This window comes from Periplaneta americana, chromosome 8 (genome assembly GCF_040183065.1).
Source record: "Periplaneta americana isolate PAMFEO1 chromosome 8, P.americana_PAMFEO1_priV1, whole genome shotgun sequence".
NCBI classification, from domain to species: domain Eukaryota; kingdom Metazoa; phylum Arthropoda; class Insecta; order Blattodea; family Blattidae; genus Periplaneta; species Periplaneta americana.
Window position 1 is genome coordinate 115,574,153 of NC_091124.1, and position 21,506 is coordinate 115,595,658.

Consider the following 21,506-nt stretch of genomic DNA (forward strand, 5'->3'; position numbering starts at 1 on the left):
GTGTATTAGACTATACAGAGTGATTCAGACCACCTGTAACAGTCATTTATTTCGGAAACTAATGAATTAAAATTTTCGAGACAAAAATATTTATTACTAAAGCACATGTGAACTTTCACATGAGCTTGATTTCATCAATCAGCCTTAACAGGAAGTAGGATCAGTGGTGTATTACTTTAAAATTTCAAATGGGAGTCGTGGTCAAATACGGTACCATTTGATAGAGCTCTTCAAAATAAACAACTTTCATAGGAAATGTTTTTATTAATTCCTACTCTTTTAATGAGAAAACGTACGAAAAGACAATGGGTGATACAGACCACCCGTAAGTCATTTATTTTGGAAACTAGTGAGTTAAAATTTTCGAGACACAAATATTTGTAACTAAAGCACTTGTGAACTTACACTTGAGCTTGATTTCATCAATCAGCCTTAACAAGAAGTAGGGTCAGTGGTGTATTACTTTAAAATTTCAAATGGGAGTTGGGATCAAATAGGTTACCATTTGATAGAGCTCTTCAAAACAAACAACTTTCATAGGAAATGTTTTTATCAATTCCTACTCTTTTAATGATACAATGTACGAAAAGGCAATGCCATCAATATTGAGAAATGTTACAATACGAAAATGTAAACAAGACAATTAATGTTGACAGATGTTACTGAAAGACTGGACAATGCCATTAATTTTTACAAATGTTCAAACTGTCTGCCGTTCTGAGCAGCACACACCCGTACTTTTCTTCTAACACTGTCAGCGACTCCTAACACTTCGGCGTGGTCAAGTGACTGGAAGGTCTCTTGGATTCGCTGTTTCATGTCATCTCTTGTTGTGGGACAATCTTGATAGACGTTTTTTTAACCGTCCCCAAAGATAGAAATCCAAAGATTCAAGTCAGGAGATCGTGCTGGCCATGCCACAGGACCGCATCTGTTTGTAGTACATAGGAGGTATTTGTAATCACTTGTAACTTTTAGGTAATTATTTTATTAGTCACGAAAGTAATTGCAAAATTAGAAAAATATACATACATAGGTCATAGGTACAGAGAAAACAAAACACTTTCTTCTTATTGTACATTGTTGGGCAAGGCCACCTGAGCTTATTACTTGACTAAGTGCAGTGTACATGTAGACCTGGCAGTAGATCCTGTATTGCCGTGACTAAAGGAAACACTGCTGAGCGAGCAAAGGGGAAGGGATAGTTTACTTGTATTCACCCCTCAACGGTGCTGCCGGCCACCAAGTCTACACTCAGCCAGGTAATTGTGCGTGTGTACTATGTCAACATTAAATGTACTTATCTAGTTTATATTTTTTTCTCTTAAGGGGAGAGGACGGTATTTTTAAAACTTTTTTCCTATTTGGTGTAAAATACTAATTTTTTGTATGTAGAGAGCTCATACCTGTAGAAACTCAACCAAAAATAAATATTTTGAAAAAAAAAAATACTGTATTTGGGGGGCCAGATTTGCAAAATATATACCCAATGCAGGATTTTATTAAAATCGATATATCTAAACCATTTTTAAAAGTAGATTCATCCCGTTTTTTGCAATGTACTTGCAAAAGCATGCTCTACAAACTGTCTGTAACACAATTTTGAAATTAGTCCCTACGTTTGTAAAATAAAAAATTAAAATTTAATAACACTTTTCTGAATTCCTTTCTTGTAAACAAACGGACGTAGTTTTAAAATGAAATCAATTAGCAAAATTCAGTTACAGAGAAAAGTTTCCTAATAGTCTAAAGAATGTGTGTTATAAATTTAATGCATGTATCGTTAATAATTCAGAAATTATATCCATTTTTGTCTGGCAATGTAGCAAAAAAATGAAGTTACCGTAAATCGATAAAAGGGGGTGAGTTATTTAAAAATCCATAGCGCAGGGAGTTTAAAAATAGCGTCTCAACATCCGATAAAGACACAAATGCCCACGATATGTTATGCAATGCATTCCACACATATCAAAGAGTATTTTAAAGAAAAAAAATTTTTTTTGAAAATTCAATTTACCGGAAACAACAATAAAAGGGGTCGAGTGATTTAAAAATCCATAAAGCATGAAGTTCAAAAATGGCGTCTCAGCATCTGATAAGGGCACAAATACCCACAAAATATTATGCTATGCATTCCACACATATCACAGAGCATTTTAAAGAAAAAAAAATTTTTTTTGAAAATTTACTCATTTTTCACCAAAAAATATCATCCTCTCCCCTTAACATTTCTCAGTATTAATGACATCTTTTCGTACGTTTTCTCATTGAAAGAGTAGGAATTGATGAAAACATTTCCTGTGAAAGTTGTTTGTTTTGAAGAGCTCTATCAAATGGTACCCTATTTGACTCCGACTCCCATTTGAAATTTTAAAGTAATACGCCACTGACCTACTTCTTGTTAAGGCTGATTGATGAAATCAAGCTCATGTGAAAGTTCACATGTGCTTTAGTGACAAATATTTTTGTCTCTAAAATTTCAATACACTAGTTTACGAAATAAATGACTGTTACGGGTGATCTGTATCACCCATTGCCTTTTCATACGTTTTCTCATTGAAAGAGTAGGAATTGATGAAAACATTTCCTGTGAAAGTTGTTTGTTTTGAAGAGCTCTATCAAATGGTACCATATTTGATCATGACTCCCCTTTGAAATGTTAAAGTAATACGCCACTGACCCTACTTCCTGTTAAGGCTGGTTGAGGAAATTAAGCTGAATTGAAAGTTCACATGTGCTTTAGTAATAAATATTTTTGTCTCGAAAATTTTAATGCACTAGTTTCCGAAATAAATGACGGTTACAGGTGGTCTGAATCACCCTGTATTTTCGTTAAATATTTTTATTTATTTAATGCAGGGCTGTAGAGTTTATCTTTAGCCCTGATAATGGCAACATGCAATACTGTGAGACAAGTAAACAAATATACAAATAAACAAACAAACAGTGAGAAGAGTACATAAATAGTTCATCTCAGCAAGAATGTTGGAATATATTTATATTTGGATGGCCATCATCTTCTCTCTTGCTTCCCAATACTTCTCTACCAGTGTTGTGGAGGACAGATTGGAACAATTCATTAGATGGGATGGTCTGAGTCCATTACTATGTTCTGGTTGCAGAGTGGGCAGTTAGGATTTTGGAGTAAACCAATGCGGCATAGATGTTTACCCAAGCAATCATGTCCAGTTGCTAATCGGAATTTGGCAACTGCTTCTCTCCTTGGCCAATCTGGTACAGAAGTTACATTGTCTTTCCATTCAGAGGTACTTATGTTATCTTGCAGAACATTTTATATAAGTTTCCTTTACCTTCTGTTGTATGATAGTTAATGCTCGACTGTAGGGTACTTCACAAACATAGGGCAGGATTTTAGTGCCTTTTTTGCTAGAGAATCAGCTATTTCATTCCTGGGGATACCGCAATGGGATGGTATCTACTGCAGGACCACTTTTTTGTTTTGCTCTGTAAGGTTCCTAATTATTTTCCTGCATTCGTGTGTATCAGGACAAGGTGGAGGGTTAGAGTTGTTGGTGATGGCGGATATTGCAGCTTGGGAGTCACACAGAATTACAGCATTTGAAAATGTTGATAACCGAGGCAATAATTGTTTGAGAGTAGTTTTTATGCCTCTCACTTCTCCATCAAAGGCAATGTGGTCTCTGCCCAGAGATAGATATGTTGAGAAGAGCCTACTGCCCGTGCCTCACTTCCTGAGCTGTTTCATTGCGGGGCGAGACGCAGAGGGGGAGAGTGGGAGGTCCTGGGTACCGCATGTGCCTACTACCCTGCATTCAACACATCGGCCTTTTCAGGATTGCTGTCGTCAGCTATGAAGCAAGATCAGCCATGGACAAGCAAATGTATAGGCTATCCCCTCACAAAACAAATTATGTCCTACTCATAAATTCCTGTAACTAAACACTGATACCAGTGGTAGACTACAGTCTCTACTCGAGATTATCGACCTAATCCTGTGGCAACTCGTGATACTTTTTGTATGTAGGATGTGAGATTGACGACTGATGACCAAGACAGAAACTAATATTAATAATAATATAATATTTGTAATAATAATAATAATAATAATAATAATAATAGAGCATGCAAACTCAATACATGTAGGCCTATGTTAGTTTTTGACTCACCATTCTGGAACTGGCAATTTATTTGTAGTGAAGTTCGATTCTCCTCCCCTTTTTAGTTGGGGAGATGGCTCCTAAGCTATTGTACTGCCCGATATTTACCGATGCTCCATCGTTCGTTTGCGCAATTAATTTCTTGCTACAGTTAAATTCTTCTAAGTGATCAAATACAACTTCAGATATTCTTTCGGCTGTCCTGTCATCTGAAAGTCCTGTTAATTCTTGTATTTATTATAGCTTATTTTATATATCTTCATGTAATTTTGTTTTTTATTCATTTTATTTTTATATTATCAATTTTAATTACTTATTATTTTGCTTATTCTGTTCTTTTAAACTGACCAATGAACTGATTTAAGAAGGCTACAAGGGTACTTGAAAATTTTTATTATAGTCTCTCAGAAAGAAAGAAGAGTCGTAGTATTAGGATATGCAGTCATATTCTCAAACACGTTTAAACTCAAGCCAACCCCTCCCCTCCGCACTCTCCCCTGTCTCTTAACTTCACAGCTAGAAAAAACTGTTTACTGTAAGATATTTGGATGGTTCCTCGGAAATTATTTCTGCACTGTGCAGTGGTGACAACTCATGACAGAAAGTGGAAGCTTAAAGGAAATTATTATGTCGGGGTGCATTGAAAATCAAAATCTGTAATTAAAATGTTTCTATCCTCAGAGGCACGAAATTAAACTGTAGGATCATCCTCATATCCTTCATGGAGGAATCGCCACTGACCTAATCGCGATCACGGTTCTCATGTGTACACATCCATAAACTCTTTCCTCTATGGCAGTGTTTCTCAAACTTTTTCCACTACGAAACCCCTTTTAATCTAAAGTGTAACTGCGGAATCCTTGTAATATTTTATTAGTATTTAATAGTTAACAGACAAGTGAAAGCTAGTATCTCAATAATTCTGTTCAGTGAGACGAATGTATTTGCTTTTTAAGCCTGCAATCTGGTTTTACTGTACTTCTGCACTTTGTCCTTTCGGTATTTTGTTTTAGTGAACACATACGCAGAGAATCCAGTGATGAAAGTAATAAGTATTATGGGTATTTTCCTTTTTAGATGTTCATTAAACTTGTTATTATTATTATTATTATTATTATTATTATTATTACGCATATTCTTGGATTATTATTATTACACATATTCTTGGATTATTATTATTATTATTATTATTATTACATGTATTATTGGAATATTATTATTACGCATATTCTTGGATGATGATGATGATGATTATTATTATTATTATTATTACGGATATTCTTAGATTATTATTATTATTATTATTATCATTATTATTATTATTATTATTATTATTATTATTATTATTAAGATCATCATCATCGGTGGTTTCATGTTCTTATTGATTCATATTTTCGTAACATTTATATATTTTTATAGTATCCACTAAGTATAAAATAGCCACCAGATCAGCCAGTCGGCTAAGGAGCTTGCCTATCGATCAAGATTTGCGCTCGGGTGCAGATTCGATTCCCTCTTGGGCTGGATTTTTTCCGAGGTTTTCCCCAACCAGAAGGCGGATGTCAGGCGAATCCCCAGCCTCATCTCGCCAAATACAATTTCGCTATCATCAATCCCATCGATGCAAAATAACCTAGTAGTTGATACAATGTTATTAAATAACCAAGTAAAAAAAGTATAAAATAAAATTTAAAATCATATAGGGCTCACAGAACCCCGGAACATACTTTGAGAAAAGCTGCTCTATGGTAATTCAGCAGTTGTCCAGACTGAATGAAGAGTGCTGTAGTGTATACATACATTTTGCAAAATTGCCATCAGAGATAATAGCAGTAGTGGTAACCACGATTAGTTTCTCCAGGATTATAACCAGTAAAAATCCTGCAATGGCATAGGATAATGTTTTCAGCACATGTAATATGCTACCGTGCCGCACGCTGCAACAGCCATGACGATCCAAGCAGACCTAAGAGGAGTGGTTATAAGCACTAGGGAATGCTCGGCTCAGGACATGAGACACGGGCAGTACAGTATATACCACCTCCAGCAGTGCCATCTCTTTCTGTGACCCGTCTGTTTATATGTGTAGCCATATTTCTTCTGGATACCTCATCAGAATAGTTTCTGTCGCGATGGCATGCAGAATGTCTCGAGGAGTATCATTTTTGTTACAGTCCTGAGTTAGGTCGAGAATGTAGTCTATATCATCCTGTTCTAATGGATTTTCTGGGAGCAATATTGGGCATGGCTGAAATGATATCTAGTTTTTCCTTTTCCTTCATAACTTTCTGTAGGAATCCCTCTTGTGTCTGTAATCTTCGAGGTCCTTGCATATTTTTGGGGTAGTCAACACCAGGTAGGCGGATTAGTTTTTCATGGATTTTAAGTGCAGATTGGACAATATCAGTCTTCATACCCCGGTTGTTTGTGAGTAACAGCATAGCGTTTATAGGAGTAATTTTGACACCACCATTTATTAGCCTGAGAGCTTGATTCTGTACACGTTCTAGTTTTTTAATCCTTTGTTGGTTTGCTGTAATAAGGGCTCCACAGCTATATTTCATAATTGGTTTGACGTACATTTTGTAGGTTGTGTTCAGCATTTGTGTACTACAGCCCCATTTACTTCCGCCCAATCGCTTTATGATATTGAGTCTTCTTTCAGTCCTTTCAGTTACATCATGTATGTGACTACTCCATGTTAATTTACTGTCAAATGTAAAGCCTAAATATTTGAATTCTGTTACATGATTTAGATTTGTATTATTGTAAGAGATATTTGGATTTAATTGATTATGGCAGAGTGAGAAACTTTGGCAAGCAGAGTTTGATATGTTAACAGACATAGAATTTTTTATACACCAGTCACTTAGAACATTCATAGCATTATTAAGTGAGTTTTTGATTGCCCGTTTGGCTCTATTTTTTTTATGCTGCACTCCATATAACAAGATCATCAGCATAGAGAAGAGTTTTGACTTTTCATTTTTGGTCAGAGTGGATATAAGGTTATTGATGTACAAGTTGAAGAGAGAGCAACTAGTAACAGCTCCTTGAGGTAGCCCTGTCTGGAGTTGTTTATATTTTGAAAGGCAGAACCATAACGGATTTGACAATACCGTTGTCCTAGGAAACTTTTGAACCAGTTCAGCATGTTTCCTTTTACCCCATAATTCGTTAGTTTCAGTAGTAAGTTTAATTTCCAGATTGAATCATAAGCGGCTTTGAAATCAATGTACACTACAGTTCTAATCAAGCCCTTATCTAGGTTTTCCTTAAGCTGTTGACTTAGTATGGTTATTTGTTGTTCAGTTGAATGATGAGATCGAAAACTGGCTTGTGCAGGATGGATTATGTTAATGGTTTCAAGAAACGAATTTAGTCTGTTGACTATTATTTTTTCCATCACTTCTGCTGGGATGTTTGTAAGTGCAATTGGTCTATAGTTGGAGGGATCCTTAGTCTGTTTATTCTTCTTAAGTACAGGTATAATTATAGCTTTCATCCACTGTGAGGGTACAGAAGTAGTCCAGATCTTAGTCTATATGCACAAAAGGGAGGCTCTAGCATTAGGACCCAGATCCCGGGGATTTTTTGGTTTTGAGACTGTCAATTGCAGTATCAAGTTCACAAAGAGTGAAATATTCAGAGAAGATTCTATCTTTATCCTTGTCTTCTTGGCTGGGTATTCCTCTCCCATAGTCCTAAGTTGCTGCTTGATTTTGCAGTCGTTTTTTCTAATGTGGCTATTTTTCTTCTGTGATTGAGAGTAATGAGATGCAAAAGCATTGGCAATCTCTTCATCTGCATGAAGTGAAGTGCTTTCAAATATGATGGGTTCTTTTTTGAATAAATTTCGTCTATTTTCTAGTTTACCGACGAAGTTGTATGCTTTTGGATCGTCTGTTCTGTAATCAAGGTTGGAGTTGAAATTGTTAAAAAAATATGTTTGGCCTCTAATATTGTGTGTTTTGTTCTTGCAGCAGCTTGTCTCCATTTTTGAACATCTTCTATATTCTTTGTTTCTTCTGCTTTTCTTCTAAGGTTCTCTCTTTCATTCTTCAAGTTTGCTAGACCTTGATTCCAGAAACATTTATAGTTGTTCTGTCTACCAAGAAGGATGAATGTTTTTGCTGTGTTTAGTATGGTTGAGGAGAACCGTTTGTATATTCTATCAGGGTGTTCCTCAATGTTTATTTTATTTTTATCCAGGAGGCCCTCTAATGTTCCGGTGTAAGATTTCCAATTGGCTTTCTTAAAATTCCATGACGGTTTTGTAGTATTTCATGGTATGTTGCGTTTGGGTATGTGTATTCCCATCACGATACGATGTCCACTTCCAGGATCTTCAATAACCTTCCTTGTAAATACTCCATGAATATCAGATGATATAATAACCAGATCTGGGTTTGTGCCACTACCGTTGTAATGTAGATAAGTTGAAGGGTCAGTAGCCTTGTACACTAGTTGCATCTTTGTAGAACATAGGAAGTCTTTAACTACTTGACCAGGAGCAGTTGTGTTTGTGTACCCCCACTGGGTGCAAGGGGCATTGAACTCACCAGTTAAGACAGTTTTCCTGTTGACATTGATGATATCTAAATTGGGTTTGTTTGTTGGAGGATTGTAAATTCCATAGATGTTAAAGTGGTTGTTTGCCTTCCATACCTGTAGTTTTACTAATTCTGTTTTATCTTCTGTGTTTCCCATTTCTTTGACAATATTAAAGGTTGAGGTTAAGATATTCTTGGCACCTACTATTATCACAGTCTACTATAATATACAATCACGAAGCTTGAGTTTTGAGGGTGCTAAAAACAATAGACTGTGATCGTTCTATTTTGCATTGCCTGTAATGAGGCGATATTAGCGATCCTAGTGATGAGCAACTATCTAATGTTTGCATATTTACTACGTATTGAGCTTCGCGACTGTATATACTAGACTATGCTATTATCCCACTGTCATTACGTCTTTGTTTTTCAAGGAGATAAGTTGAGTAGCCGGGGAAGGGGAACTTAGTCATATCTTCTTGTCTTTTATTTGCTTCAATCAGGATAAAGACATCAACCTTGTTGGTATCAAGTATTTTAAGAAATTCTGTTCTTTTACTTTGAGTTAGTCCTGCACAATTCCATTGTGCTATTTTCAGGACGTCATCCCTAGGACAGTTTCTGTGCTTCATATTGTTGGTTGCCATTTCCTGCAGGCCTGGTAAACTGCTTAGCCACTCTTTTTGCGTTTCCAGGGTTCACCTTCGTTAAATATCGTTGACATTATTTTTAGTGTTGAACATTTTTCATAAACAATTAAATTTGTTACGAAATTTAAAACTAATCATTATCTGCATTCAGATTTAGTGATAGTTGTTTCTGATATGTGCTTGTTAAGTGATTGGTGATTGTGATGTAACTATTTATAATGGCTAAATCCTTAATCAAGAGAACTGTCCAAAATAAAACTGCAATAAATGGATTCAAAATTATAAATTGGGTTGTAATAGTGAAAATGAAACTAATACAGAGTGTCATGTTCGTCATTGTTGCAAGGATCAACGAAGATGAAAAAAGCAAAGAAAGGTAAAAGGTAGTGCATGAAGGCCATCTTTAGTTAAGCAATATGGGTATTATATGAAAAGTCAGAAGAGTTATTTTCAGTAAAATATGTAAGGGAATTTTTTAGAAACAGCAATTAAAGTTCAATGTTCTAAAGAAGTCGACGCCTATGGTCACTTAGAATATACAGCAAATAGTATGAGTATGAAGTTAACTATTTCTGTGATAAAGGAAGAAGTGACCTAAGTGGTTGCAGCACCTTTTGTGTCATATTGTTTATGTTATTGCCCACGTCCTCACTATTTTCTTTCCTTGTTTTTTCTATCAATTTTATCTTTTATGAATAGGTGAGGTTGTGATTGCAGAAGCCCAGAATGTATTGCTGTTTGCTCCTGTTAGTGAGCAAAAGCAGGGTAAATCAGGGAATTTGAGTGTCACAAACTACAAACTTACTTTCGTTACCACAGAGGAAAGGCAAAGAGAGGTATGTATTTATTTTCACATATTAAATAAATATCGAAATCTAGCCATTTAAATATAACTTGCATATGTATAGTCATTTGTCTATACTTAGTTGCACTAGGTTGCTTGGTATTACAAGGACTGAACTGACTTCTCCTTCGGTACTGTTATAAATAGAGTCCATGAGCAGCGAGATATACTTTATTCAGTGTGTAAGTGGTTGGAATAAACTACCAATGCTGATTTAGCATCCGACCCTGACATTAATTCTTCCTGTAACTTACATTATCGCTACTCCTTCTGCACACATACATTTTACGCATTTCACTGTTTCAGATTTGTACTATCTGCTTTCTATTCTGTTGCTCTAGTTAAGACCTACCAAAATTGTATTACTTATTACAAGCTAGAAGCCAACACATACCTTTTTTGTACTATCCTTGGAAATTGAGAACCCACAATTGCTTGTTAATTTTTGTATGACAGTTCAATACATCATGGTTTCTTAAAAACAAATAACAAATATCGTAAAGAGTGGGGTTCTTTTCAGTGTTAAAACCCTTGTCTTTTCAATCGATGACAAAGAAACAGCTGACAATGTGTTTTCACTCAGAGAAAATTATTTTTTGATGATGCCCTAAATACAAGAATTGTCATTGCAAGATTGATACTGTCCACACCTGTGGAGTAACGGTCAGCGCGTCTAGCTGCGAAACCAGGTGGCCCGGGTTCGAATCCCAGTCGGGGCAAGTTACCTGGTTGAGGTTTTTTCCGGGGTTTTCCCTCAACCCAATACGAGCAAATGCTGGGTAACTTTCGGTGCTGGACCCCGGACTCATTTCACCGGCATTATCACCTTCATATCATTCAGACGCTAAATAACCTAGATGTTGATACAGCGTCGTAAAATAACCCAATAAAAAAAAAGATTGATACTTGTGGATTTGTACCATGTAGGCCAGCTGTTGACAAGTACCTGAGCAAATGAGAAAACACTTCCCTACAGAATTCTTTGCTTGAATAAACAACTGAAAGTTAACTTATCAGCTGAAGAAAATTAAAATAATATTTGTAAGATACTTTCGAGAAGCAAAATGTTCAGGGAAGTTAAGCAAAAATCTGGAGAAACTTTTTGAGTCAAAAATTGCGAGAAAGTTAAATTAACAAATTTCTGAAAATCTTTGCTTTATTTTCTTTTTAAGACCTGATAGGACAGTCTCCTATTGGTAGGATGACCAGACATCCTCTTTTGTCCTGACATGTCATCCTTTTTAGGCCTTTGTCTGGGGTCCGGGCAGATTTTTAAAAAATCAGGAAATATCCTCCTTTTCGTAAGTTGTATGCCTGATATTTTTTAATTATCTGATTTGACACCTTTTTCAAGTAATTTGCTTGTAAGTGGCAGCAGCATCGATGGAATATACTCTTTGCCAACATCATAACTCTTTTTGCTCCTCCTTGTTATGGTCGTTGCTCACAAGCAGTTAGTAAATCGAGAGATAAGTCATCGAGGTGCAAATGTAAATCTGTTTCCGCATTCTCACCCCACAGTCTGTCCATTCTACCTATTTTCTGTCCTTTTTAATAATTATAGTTCCCTTGACTTTCATGCTAACTGTAAAATCATTATTATTAAGTTTTATCTTAATTATTTTGTAATGAAATAGATATTAACATACTTTTAAGTGTGATATAAGCCTAAATCTGTACTGTAAATATTTTGTAATAAAATAGATATTGATGTAATTTAAAGTATAATATAGGCCTAAGCCTAAATCTAAGTACACATTTTCTTTTTTTTTTTTTATCGATGTGAATCTGGTCCCCTACCTATGAGGTGCATGGTAGTGTCACAGTAGGTCATTGCACTGCAGGTCAGAAGTTCGCGAGTTCGATTCCTGATGGGGTCATGGATTTTCTCCATCATTCTAATAGCTTTGGGATTCATTCAACCTCTAATAGAAATAGTACTAGGGTAATTCCTTGGTGAGGGGGGTGGGGCATGTAGGATAGACATCCCTACTGCTACTAATGCCAGTTGTCTATAAAGTTGGGAACCTTAACATCCTACTACTCCTGTGGGTCTTCATGGCCTGTAATAGTGGTAACTTTTTTTCACTTTTTTGTGGTCTCTTTTACAAAACATTGTCATTTGATACTTCGCCAGTCTTTACTCTTTTACAGCAGTGAAGAAAAATTTCACTACTCTTCAGTGTACTACTCAACTCGATACTAATGTTATCAGAAACATTCCTCAGTTAATCTAAAAGCTTTTGGAAGTGTTCAGGTCCTTTCAAGTAATTTCCTATGTCAGAGTTTTTCATACATTACCATTAGCATGAGGAATAGAACTGAAGAAATGCAGTTGAAAGGTGAAGTCAGAAGTCTAAAGAGAATTATGAAAACCTCGATACCATTTCATTATCCCACTTTCTTTTCAATAATGGATTGAAAGAGATATAAAATATCGTCTTTATGTTGAAACACAATAATTGTAACTTGTCTATTGTTGTTCCACCTTGTGGGTGCAACTTATGGAAATCTGTTTTTCACTTCTTGATTAAGAACACGAGTGCATTTAAATAACTTTGAGAAAAATGAAGCTAAACCCAATAGTGTAAAACAATCTTTTGCATTTCTTTTTTTATTATGGTCTACAGATATTTTTTAGAACCATCTCATATGCATAACATTAGAAACATAAGGCATGATTACATTTAGCTTTAATTTGAGCCTATAAGTCTCAATGCTCCTCAAACATATCTGCAGCACCATCGTATGTTTGTGCAGTTACTTTCTTTTTACATTTATATTCCTTTAAAAGTTTCAAAATCATGCTCAGTAAATTATTTGCAGTTTTCATTTAAATCACCAATAAACTTAACCTGAAAGTCACTGGTCTTTTTGCATAGACGACATTTTTTGTAACATAGTTGTTTTGTCCATTGTCTGTGCTATAAATGGAATGTTATTGAGCTCAGCTTTAATTTCCATTTTCAGCACTTGTGAAATTGACTCAAATTGTTTTGGATATTACTGTGTGATCCTCAGAGAAGGTTTACTAGCCCTATGTGATTGCTTCATGTTGAAACTTAAGTGGCTTCAGAATACCTGTGTATAGTTAACTCATGTTTAATTAATAGCAAGTGGCGTCAATTAGACGACTTGCTATGTGTCTATTATTTTAACAACTTCATTATGCTTTTCTACTTAGATTTTCGATTGTTCGCTCAGTGAAAACTCAGTTCTAGTTTTTCCGAATTGAGTCTCTTGTGACGCAATTTGACTCAGCAAAAACTTGTGTCGTTCCTCTTAAGTTGTGCAGTTATTTATAGATGAGGAACTCCACACATAATCCAAATGTTGGACTATGATGAAACAGGAGACACAGCCATTTTTTTTTTTTTTTTTTTTTTTTTTTTTAACAGAACCAGCTTGATGTTTCGATAGTTTCATTTTAATAAATGCCAAGTAAATTTCTTGGTTTTTATAAGCTGAGTTTGGAATCGAAGATGTCAGTGGAACTTTCAAAATAACACTACATTTATCGGTATAAGTTCTAGTGCTGAATTGTTTGTGTAAAAATCTCTATTAGACACAGTCACATTCACTGACACTATTTACATACAATGGTGATGATTCTGGAACGGATACAAAAAACATGCTCATAATTAACTTTTGCTGCTTAAGTCTCTATAACACCGAGATCTTTTGTATTGTTACATTACTATTTCACTTTGCATGGGCTTACCAACACTGACAAGTGCAAGGTTATATCATCAGTTAACAAGCAAAACACATTAAGTGAAAATTGTTACTTCTCAGGAAAAGACGTTTCAAAGTTCTTGACAAAATTGAATCCTCAAAATGTTATTTTTATTAAGTTGTTTCTTTTTGTGTGTGTTTAATTTTACAATTCTAAGTTTATACACATACATTATATATGCCTTATTCCTTCAAAGTAATATTTTTTACTTCCTGACCGTGAAACAAGCCAGTCCAGATTCAAATTCTGATTGGGACGAGTTACCTGGTTAAGGTTTTTTCTGAGATTTTCCCTCAACCACTTGAAGCAGAATTGCTGAGTGACTTTCGGTGTTGGACTTGGGACTCATTTCGCCTTCATTAACATTATTCCATTAATCATCTTCAATAGTTACAGGTTGATCAGGAGGACATGGCGGACGTGGTTCCAGGATCTGCCTACAAATGGTATCTGTCTGCAGGAGCTGCACATATCCCAGAAAAGCTGCAGGGGCTTCAAACAGCGGACTGCAGCAGAAGGGGGAGTGTAGCTCCCTCAGATAGATGGCGCCTTGGTGAGCCGTGGAATCGACGGTAGCATATCCCTCTGGTTAAGGATGCAGCAGATTCATGCACGTGAATTGCGAACAGGTGCCATCGATCTGAAGAGGCTGCAGAGGAACATCACAGGGAGGCAGAGGGATGTTCCTGTTCATGCTGACCTAGATCCTGTGGCCAAATCGATAAGATGGCACCAGACAGTGAATCACGTGGTTGATGAGCAGTCCTAAGGACTTAAAAATCACCCTGATATAAGGAGGTTGTACAGTAAGCCTAAGGCTGTGGTGCTTCCTTACAGTCCTGGGCCCTCCTCCGCAAAAAAAAAAAAAAAAAAAAAAACCGATGATATACAGAGTGAACCGTAATGTAATTAATTTCAAGGGGTTATTCCTCGAGTTATTTAAAACAAAAAATTGTAATACAAAATTTACCGATTACTACTTTAAAAATTAATGTGGGAGGAAACTATTTCTAACTGGGTGAAGAAAATGCTCGTAGTATAACAAAAGATCTTTTAAATAATTTATATAATGTAAAATAAGCTTTCCTTATTGGCTGTGTTCATGGACTATTTAATTGAGTTTAAAAATAATCAGCATTATAAACAGTTCTCATTATCGTGTATAATATGCGATATTATCGTACTAATGCCGTAAAAATATTACCATGCCAACTAAAATGTTATGACTTCTATTAAGAAGACATAACTTGTATCATAGAGTTAACATTATGAAACGATTTGCTAGTGCTATTAATGGCCTTTTTAATATATCAAATTTGTCATAGCAACCTCTTTCTTCATAGACCATGATATCAAACTACCCATCATTACAAATCTTATGTTATTTCTTTATTAATATTCTTTTATAATCTTGTCATACAAAAAAAAAAAAAAAAACATTGGCATATGAAACTCATTTATATTGTTATAAAATTACATTCGTCATAACATTTACTCATGTAAAAAACTATAACCTTATAAACTTGTTTCATAATATTACTATTTTAACCCTGCTGTTCTGTTCGGATATATATGACCCAAAGTGAATATTGTTTCCTTAATATTTTCTTGAAATAGTGAGATATGCTTATGAGACTCAGTGACTTTGTCTAATAATGCAATATGCATTTGGGATTTAAAAATGATTTAGATTTTTCAAATAGATTTGTCATAATCTGTAATTGTTACTTATGTAACGTTCGGGTCAATATGACCCAACATAAGATTTTATTATTCTCTAATGTTGTATTAACATTTATTAGGAATTTGTATCATGCTTTTATTATAATGAGTAGAAATTGAATTATTGCCAACAATCAGATACACTAATTTACAACAATGGACTGGTTTCCTGTTGTTTTTCTGAATGAATTCCTTCTAAACTGTTACAATTTATCTGGATAAACATTTCAATGTTGTTTCTCAGTTTGAGTTCACACACCATGACGGAAAGACCATTGAGTAATGCTCAGTTAGTATCAATTGTGAATTCCTCCGACAGTGAAGAGTTTGTTTCAGAATTTGAAGACAATGTAAGTTATGAATCTGAAAGTGAAAATGATGACGATTTTGACAGTCAACAACCAGTCAATATTGTTCAGTCAATTCTTTCAAGAATAAAGCTATAGAATGGAAGTTGAATCCACCTCCACAACAGGGCCATCTTTCTGCCTCGAACCTCATCAAGATTACACCAGGTTTTGCAAGGTATGCCACCATAATGAAATAATATAGATGCCAAACATAGAAGGACGGCGAGTTTATGGCCAGCAATGGGCAAATATCGACTGTATTGTTTTCCAGGCTTATGTAGGACTCTTGCTTCTTGCTGGCGTTACTCGATCTCATGGGGAGTCAACAAAAAGTTCGTGGGATCAGAAAACGGGTAGAAACATTTTGCGGGCAACTATGTCATTTGAAACCTTTTGCAAGATATCGCGTGTCTTTCGATTTGATAAAAAATATACTATAGAATAACGAAGACGCACTGATAAACTTGCTGCTATTCGTTGCATTTGGGAGAAATGTCTGGAGGTCACTCCTAAATTCTTCAATCCTGGTGAAAATATAGCTGTCAAACAGTTAGTAGGATTTTGAAGTCGCTGTCCATTCAAGGTGTATATTCCCAGCAAACCATCGAAATATGGAATAGAAATATGGATGCTTTGTGACAGCAAAACTTCATATGCATTGGTAGCACAAGTTTATACAGGGAAAGAATATGGACCATCAGAAAAAAGTTAGGGTATGAGGATAGTGTGTGATCTTTCCAGTAAGCTAAGGGGTCAAAATGTAACTTGTGACAAATTTTTTACTTCTTACAATTTGGAACAATACTTTTGAAAAAAAATTACAATGTTGAGGACTATACGGAAAAATAAGCCAGAACTTCCACAGCAAATGAACAAAAAGGAAATACATAGTTCTTCATTGTACTTCACAAATGATACTACTGTGGTCAATTGTATCCCAAAGAAAAACAAAAATGTGCTAATGAGTACACTGCATCATGTCAGTGAAGTCAGCAACAGGAATGATAAGGAGCCTCAAATGATTTTAGATTATAATGCAACCAAAGATGCTGTAGATACACTTGACCAAGTAACATATACATATACTTGCAAAAGAAAAACAAACAGATGGCCAGTGATATTTTTCTACAACATTCTTGATGTATCTGCTTACAATGCATATGTCTTGTGGACTTCGATAAATCCAAATTGGGGTGCAAATAAATTGACTAGAAGGAGATTATTCTTCGAGGAACTTGAAAAATCACTGATAAAGGAACATATTTCATCAAGAAAGCACTTTTCAAGAACAGAGGAAGCAATCAGAATTGTCAAGAACATTCAAAAATCTAAAATTGTGACTACAGTACCGGTATCAGAGTCTACAACAGGAAAAACTGTAAAACGTGAACGCTGTAAGTTCTGTCCATCAAGCAATGACAATAAAACGAACATGTTGTATGGAAACTACAGCAAACATATTGTAAAGGTCATGTCACATATTTGTGTCACATAATTGTAAGCAATGAGAAAGAATTGTGATTATGTATATCATGTGTGTTACACAAAACATAAGACAGAAGTTAATCATTATAACATAGCACAAGCATTTAGTTCAATCTATAATTTTTCAAGGCCTATTGTTGTATTATAAGTTCAACATTTCATTCAAACAAGTATGTTTCTTCAGTTTGTTGTTATTAATTTTTAATAAGAATGTAGAAGAAAAAAAACATGTGAATAATATAGCAAAATAAAATATCACAAACGAATAATAGTAAAAAAAAAGCAAAATAATGTAAGATTATAATAAAATAAATAATAACAGTAGTATTAACAATAACAATAATGATAAACTATGTTATTGTAGTCATGCAAATGTTCACAAACATGATTTTGTGATTTTATATGCAATTATAAGAGGTCGGGTCATATTGACCCGAACAGCACATTCGTATAGTAAAATCTAACAGAACAGCAGGGTTAATTTTGTTCGTTACTTTAACATAACATCAGTGTGGGGCCAAGGCCACCTGAATTTAGAAGATTTATTGCCAAAATATACGAGCAGTGGACTGTAAAACCATACAATTTAATAGACGATATCAAGAGCCACATTCAGTCGACCCATCCATAACCATAGTTCATAGCATCTCTTTTTCAACTGATGCCAATCTAAATTGGCGTCACTTCCTGTTTTGGCCATCAAGAAATATCTCAGTTTTTGACAAGCTACATCTGGTAGTGACAAATACCTAAACTAATTGTACTGCAGCTTAAATCACACACTGTAACACATTACATCCAACAACTAGGATATCGTATTTTTATTTTTTTCTTTAGGATTTTAAATGTTTTTATTATATGAAACTTGCGTCATTATTGTTCACGATCTCTAGAATATTCAATTGTAATGGGAGTATAAAAATATTTCTTAATCTTATCCATTTGGTTTGAAAGAAGCGTGTCTTAATCCTGTGTTCTCTGAACATTTAATTAATATTAGGTTGTAAAGTTTATTTTAAATTTTTCAAGGTTTTGTTTAATGTAAAATAAGCAGTATCATCTGTATTTTTTCTTATGTTTTAAAAGCCATGTACATGGCATGATGACAATGACCTTCAATAACCCAGATGAAGGAGTTGTTTAGGCTTCATAGTAACACAATGTTTATTCTCAGCTGGTTGCAGCACGCAGCATTTCAAGATCTCATAATTCGTGTGTTTTAAAATGCACGTTTTTCTGCAAAACTATTTAAAATATAGCAAAATGGTATTTGACTTTTTTGTTGTTCTTTCCTTAAGGATTCACCCACCACAATTGACATTACTTTCGGTTCATCCTGTATATTGCTATGGTTAGTGCAGAGAGCTGTGAACTAAGTAGAAGACAGAGTTCACAAAGGATCTAGGTATTTGAGAGGCTTGTAGAAGAAAATGTTTATGCTAAATACAATTGACTATTGTTACTGAAAGTGGTAAGCTAGTTAGATTGTAGCAAGTATTGACAGCAATGAAAGGAAAGTTGTAAAAAATTTAATTAACAAAATATTTAACTTTCAATGTTGAAACTTTTCCTTTATAAATTATAAGCACTTCTTAAACAGCATTATATGGATGCCACGCTCCAGAGCACAAACATGTCATAAAAAAAATACCGAGATAAGAAAAAAGACTAAGATATGTGCAATAAATATGCAATTACGGTTACTATAATTATTATAATTGGATAAACATTATGCAAAGAAGTTACATTATTCTTTGTTGTAACAATGATAGATACTGTTGGACATGAATTTAATGAGTGGATTTACGGAAATATACAAGTTAGCATTGCTTGTCTCAACAATTCCTTGCACTACGTCATCTGTCAAGAGGTCATTCTATCATTGAAGAGGATCCACATCTACTGCCGCTCTACTCAAACACAGAACTGGATGACTAACTTAAGCCTTATCTCTATCGAGAAAGAATTACTTCCCAACTTACGAGAGGACAAATCCAGTTTCTATGAAGCAGTAATCAAGAAATTTCTACAGAAGGAAAGGAGGGTGGATTTCGAATTCAAATAACTGAGTAATGAGACTGCTTTAGTGCTTTTGGTTTTTAATTAATTCTGCAGTGCTCGGGAAAAGTGACATAAGTCAGTTTCCACAAACCTTTTTTGATAATTTATTGACAACTTACGGAACATCTGCTCTCTTGAAAAAACATACTAAGTATTTTTCCCATTACAATAATTCATACAGAAAAAAATCAAATCGACATAAACCAGTGTAAGTTGTCAATAAATTATCAAAAAAGGTTTGTGGAAAGTGACTTATGTCACTTTTCCCAAGCACTGCAGAATTATACTTAAATGTTGTTAGATTTATTTTAATCGATGTTTATTCTGTCAGCTTGATTCAGTTTTACTGATGTTTCAGAATTAGACGAAAATTTACGCTAATTACCCTTATGAACGAGTTTTCTCTAATTTGTTCACAAAAAAAAAAAAAATGTGAGGGAATGTGTAAAGCTTAATAGAATATGTTTTATTTTATATTTTTCTTTGCCGACACCTTAAGATCAAAGTCAGGAGACGCCATTGTGTTGTAGATGTCTCAACATGCATTTCGCAGTGTGTTTTTCATCAATATATCAGAAAGCTGTTTTTGGCACTTAGCACGTTTAGAATGTTAGTCCCTCAGTTATTGTTAGTGAAGTTTATTAAGTGATAACTTCTTATATTAAGTCCATATAACTATTTTCTAGTCATATTTCGGTGAATAATAAATCATATTGCTTCTCCATCTTCAAATTTTTCCCATAAACGAAGTTACTTATGAGAAAATTTATGATATGTATTTTAAATCTTGGTGTAAACATAACGAAAATTACAGTTAAATTAAAAGAAGAAAATAGTAATATTACAAAAAGAATATCGCTATGAAAATGTGGTATCACAGAAAGAAAGGAAATGAGCTATCATTTGTTTTCTGTGATGGATAGAACCAGATTTACATTCATTTAAATTTTATGGTATGCTTCAATCTAGGCTTTTTACGTGGAACTACGTTAATTCTTAACTTCGAAAAATATAGTCCCAATTTCGTAAATAAAAAATACGGGTCTATTAAATTTTCTTATAGAATCTACAAAAAATATTTTCATACATACTGAAGGATTGTGAATAAATCAGAGTTTGACTTGGCATGGAATGCTTCACATATTGATTGTGCTTGCTTCCATAAATTGTTATTTAGTATATCTTGTAGATTGCAGTTAACCACCTCCTTTGTATATTCGGAATTTGTATTTTGTATTCTATTAGTGTGTGTTGTAATGTTTCCTCGTGGAGTAAAAATAATTATGTGTTTTCGATAATCCCTCGATAAATGTTTAATTTAGCACTTTTTCCCAATTTCTTCTACATTTTATAACGAAAATTTCTTTCTCTAGTGAGAACCGAGTACAAGGAACAATAAACGATGTTTTCACAATATGTGATAACCTTGCCACTGATAAACAAACTACACGTTTATGGAATGTTGCATCATAATAGGATATATCTGTGATGTATGAGATTTATCTGTTGTCACCCACGTCATTAGCACATTCATTTATCATATTACTGTGAAGTAAATAATGCCTAAGTCAAATGTGAGCATTTGCAGCAATGTGTCGTGGAATTCCAAAAATATTTTTCCACAAATAGATAAGTACAGTGCATATGCTAACTGGGTCTGCAGGAAAGGTGGCAAGCAGAATGCTGGGACTTTAGGAGTTGTGTTGGTATCCTGCAGGTAGAGTCAATGACCTTGGCCACATTGAATGGTAGAGTGTGGGAGAGAGCGAGAGAGGAGATGTAATATTCCTGTGTTCAAACCAGGTGCTTCACAGTACCAACTTTACATAGCTGCCAGGTTGAATACTGCCGCTTGCTTCATTGCGGAGCCAGTTAGTATACGCACTGTACTATTTTTCAAGACCTGTGGAAAGTGTATAACTACGAATTTCAGATAATACAACATCTGACAAGCAATAATATTATC

At 34.6% G+C, this 21,506-nt stretch overlaps 1 protein-coding gene across 7 annotated transcripts in view; it reads left to right on the plus strand.

Moving 5' to 3' along the window:
• Positions 1-21,506, plus strand: part of LOC138704972 (myotubularin-related protein 10-B) — a 240,583-nt gene that overhangs the window by 31,858 nt on the left and 187,219 nt on the right. For 4 of the 7 annotated variants that reach the window (XM_069833457.1, XM_069833460.1, XM_069833458.1 and 1 more), the window contains exon 3: positions 10,042-10,178. The exons of 2 other annotated variants lie outside the window; for them this stretch is intronic. In XM_069833457.1, the coding sequence (XP_069689558.1) occupies positions 10,042-10,178 (137 nt within the window). Of the gene's footprint in view, positions 1-3,122; positions 3,267-10,041; positions 10,179-21,506 lie in introns of all 7 variants that reach the window. One more of the 7 variants, XM_069833461.1, reaches the window with a different exon arrangement.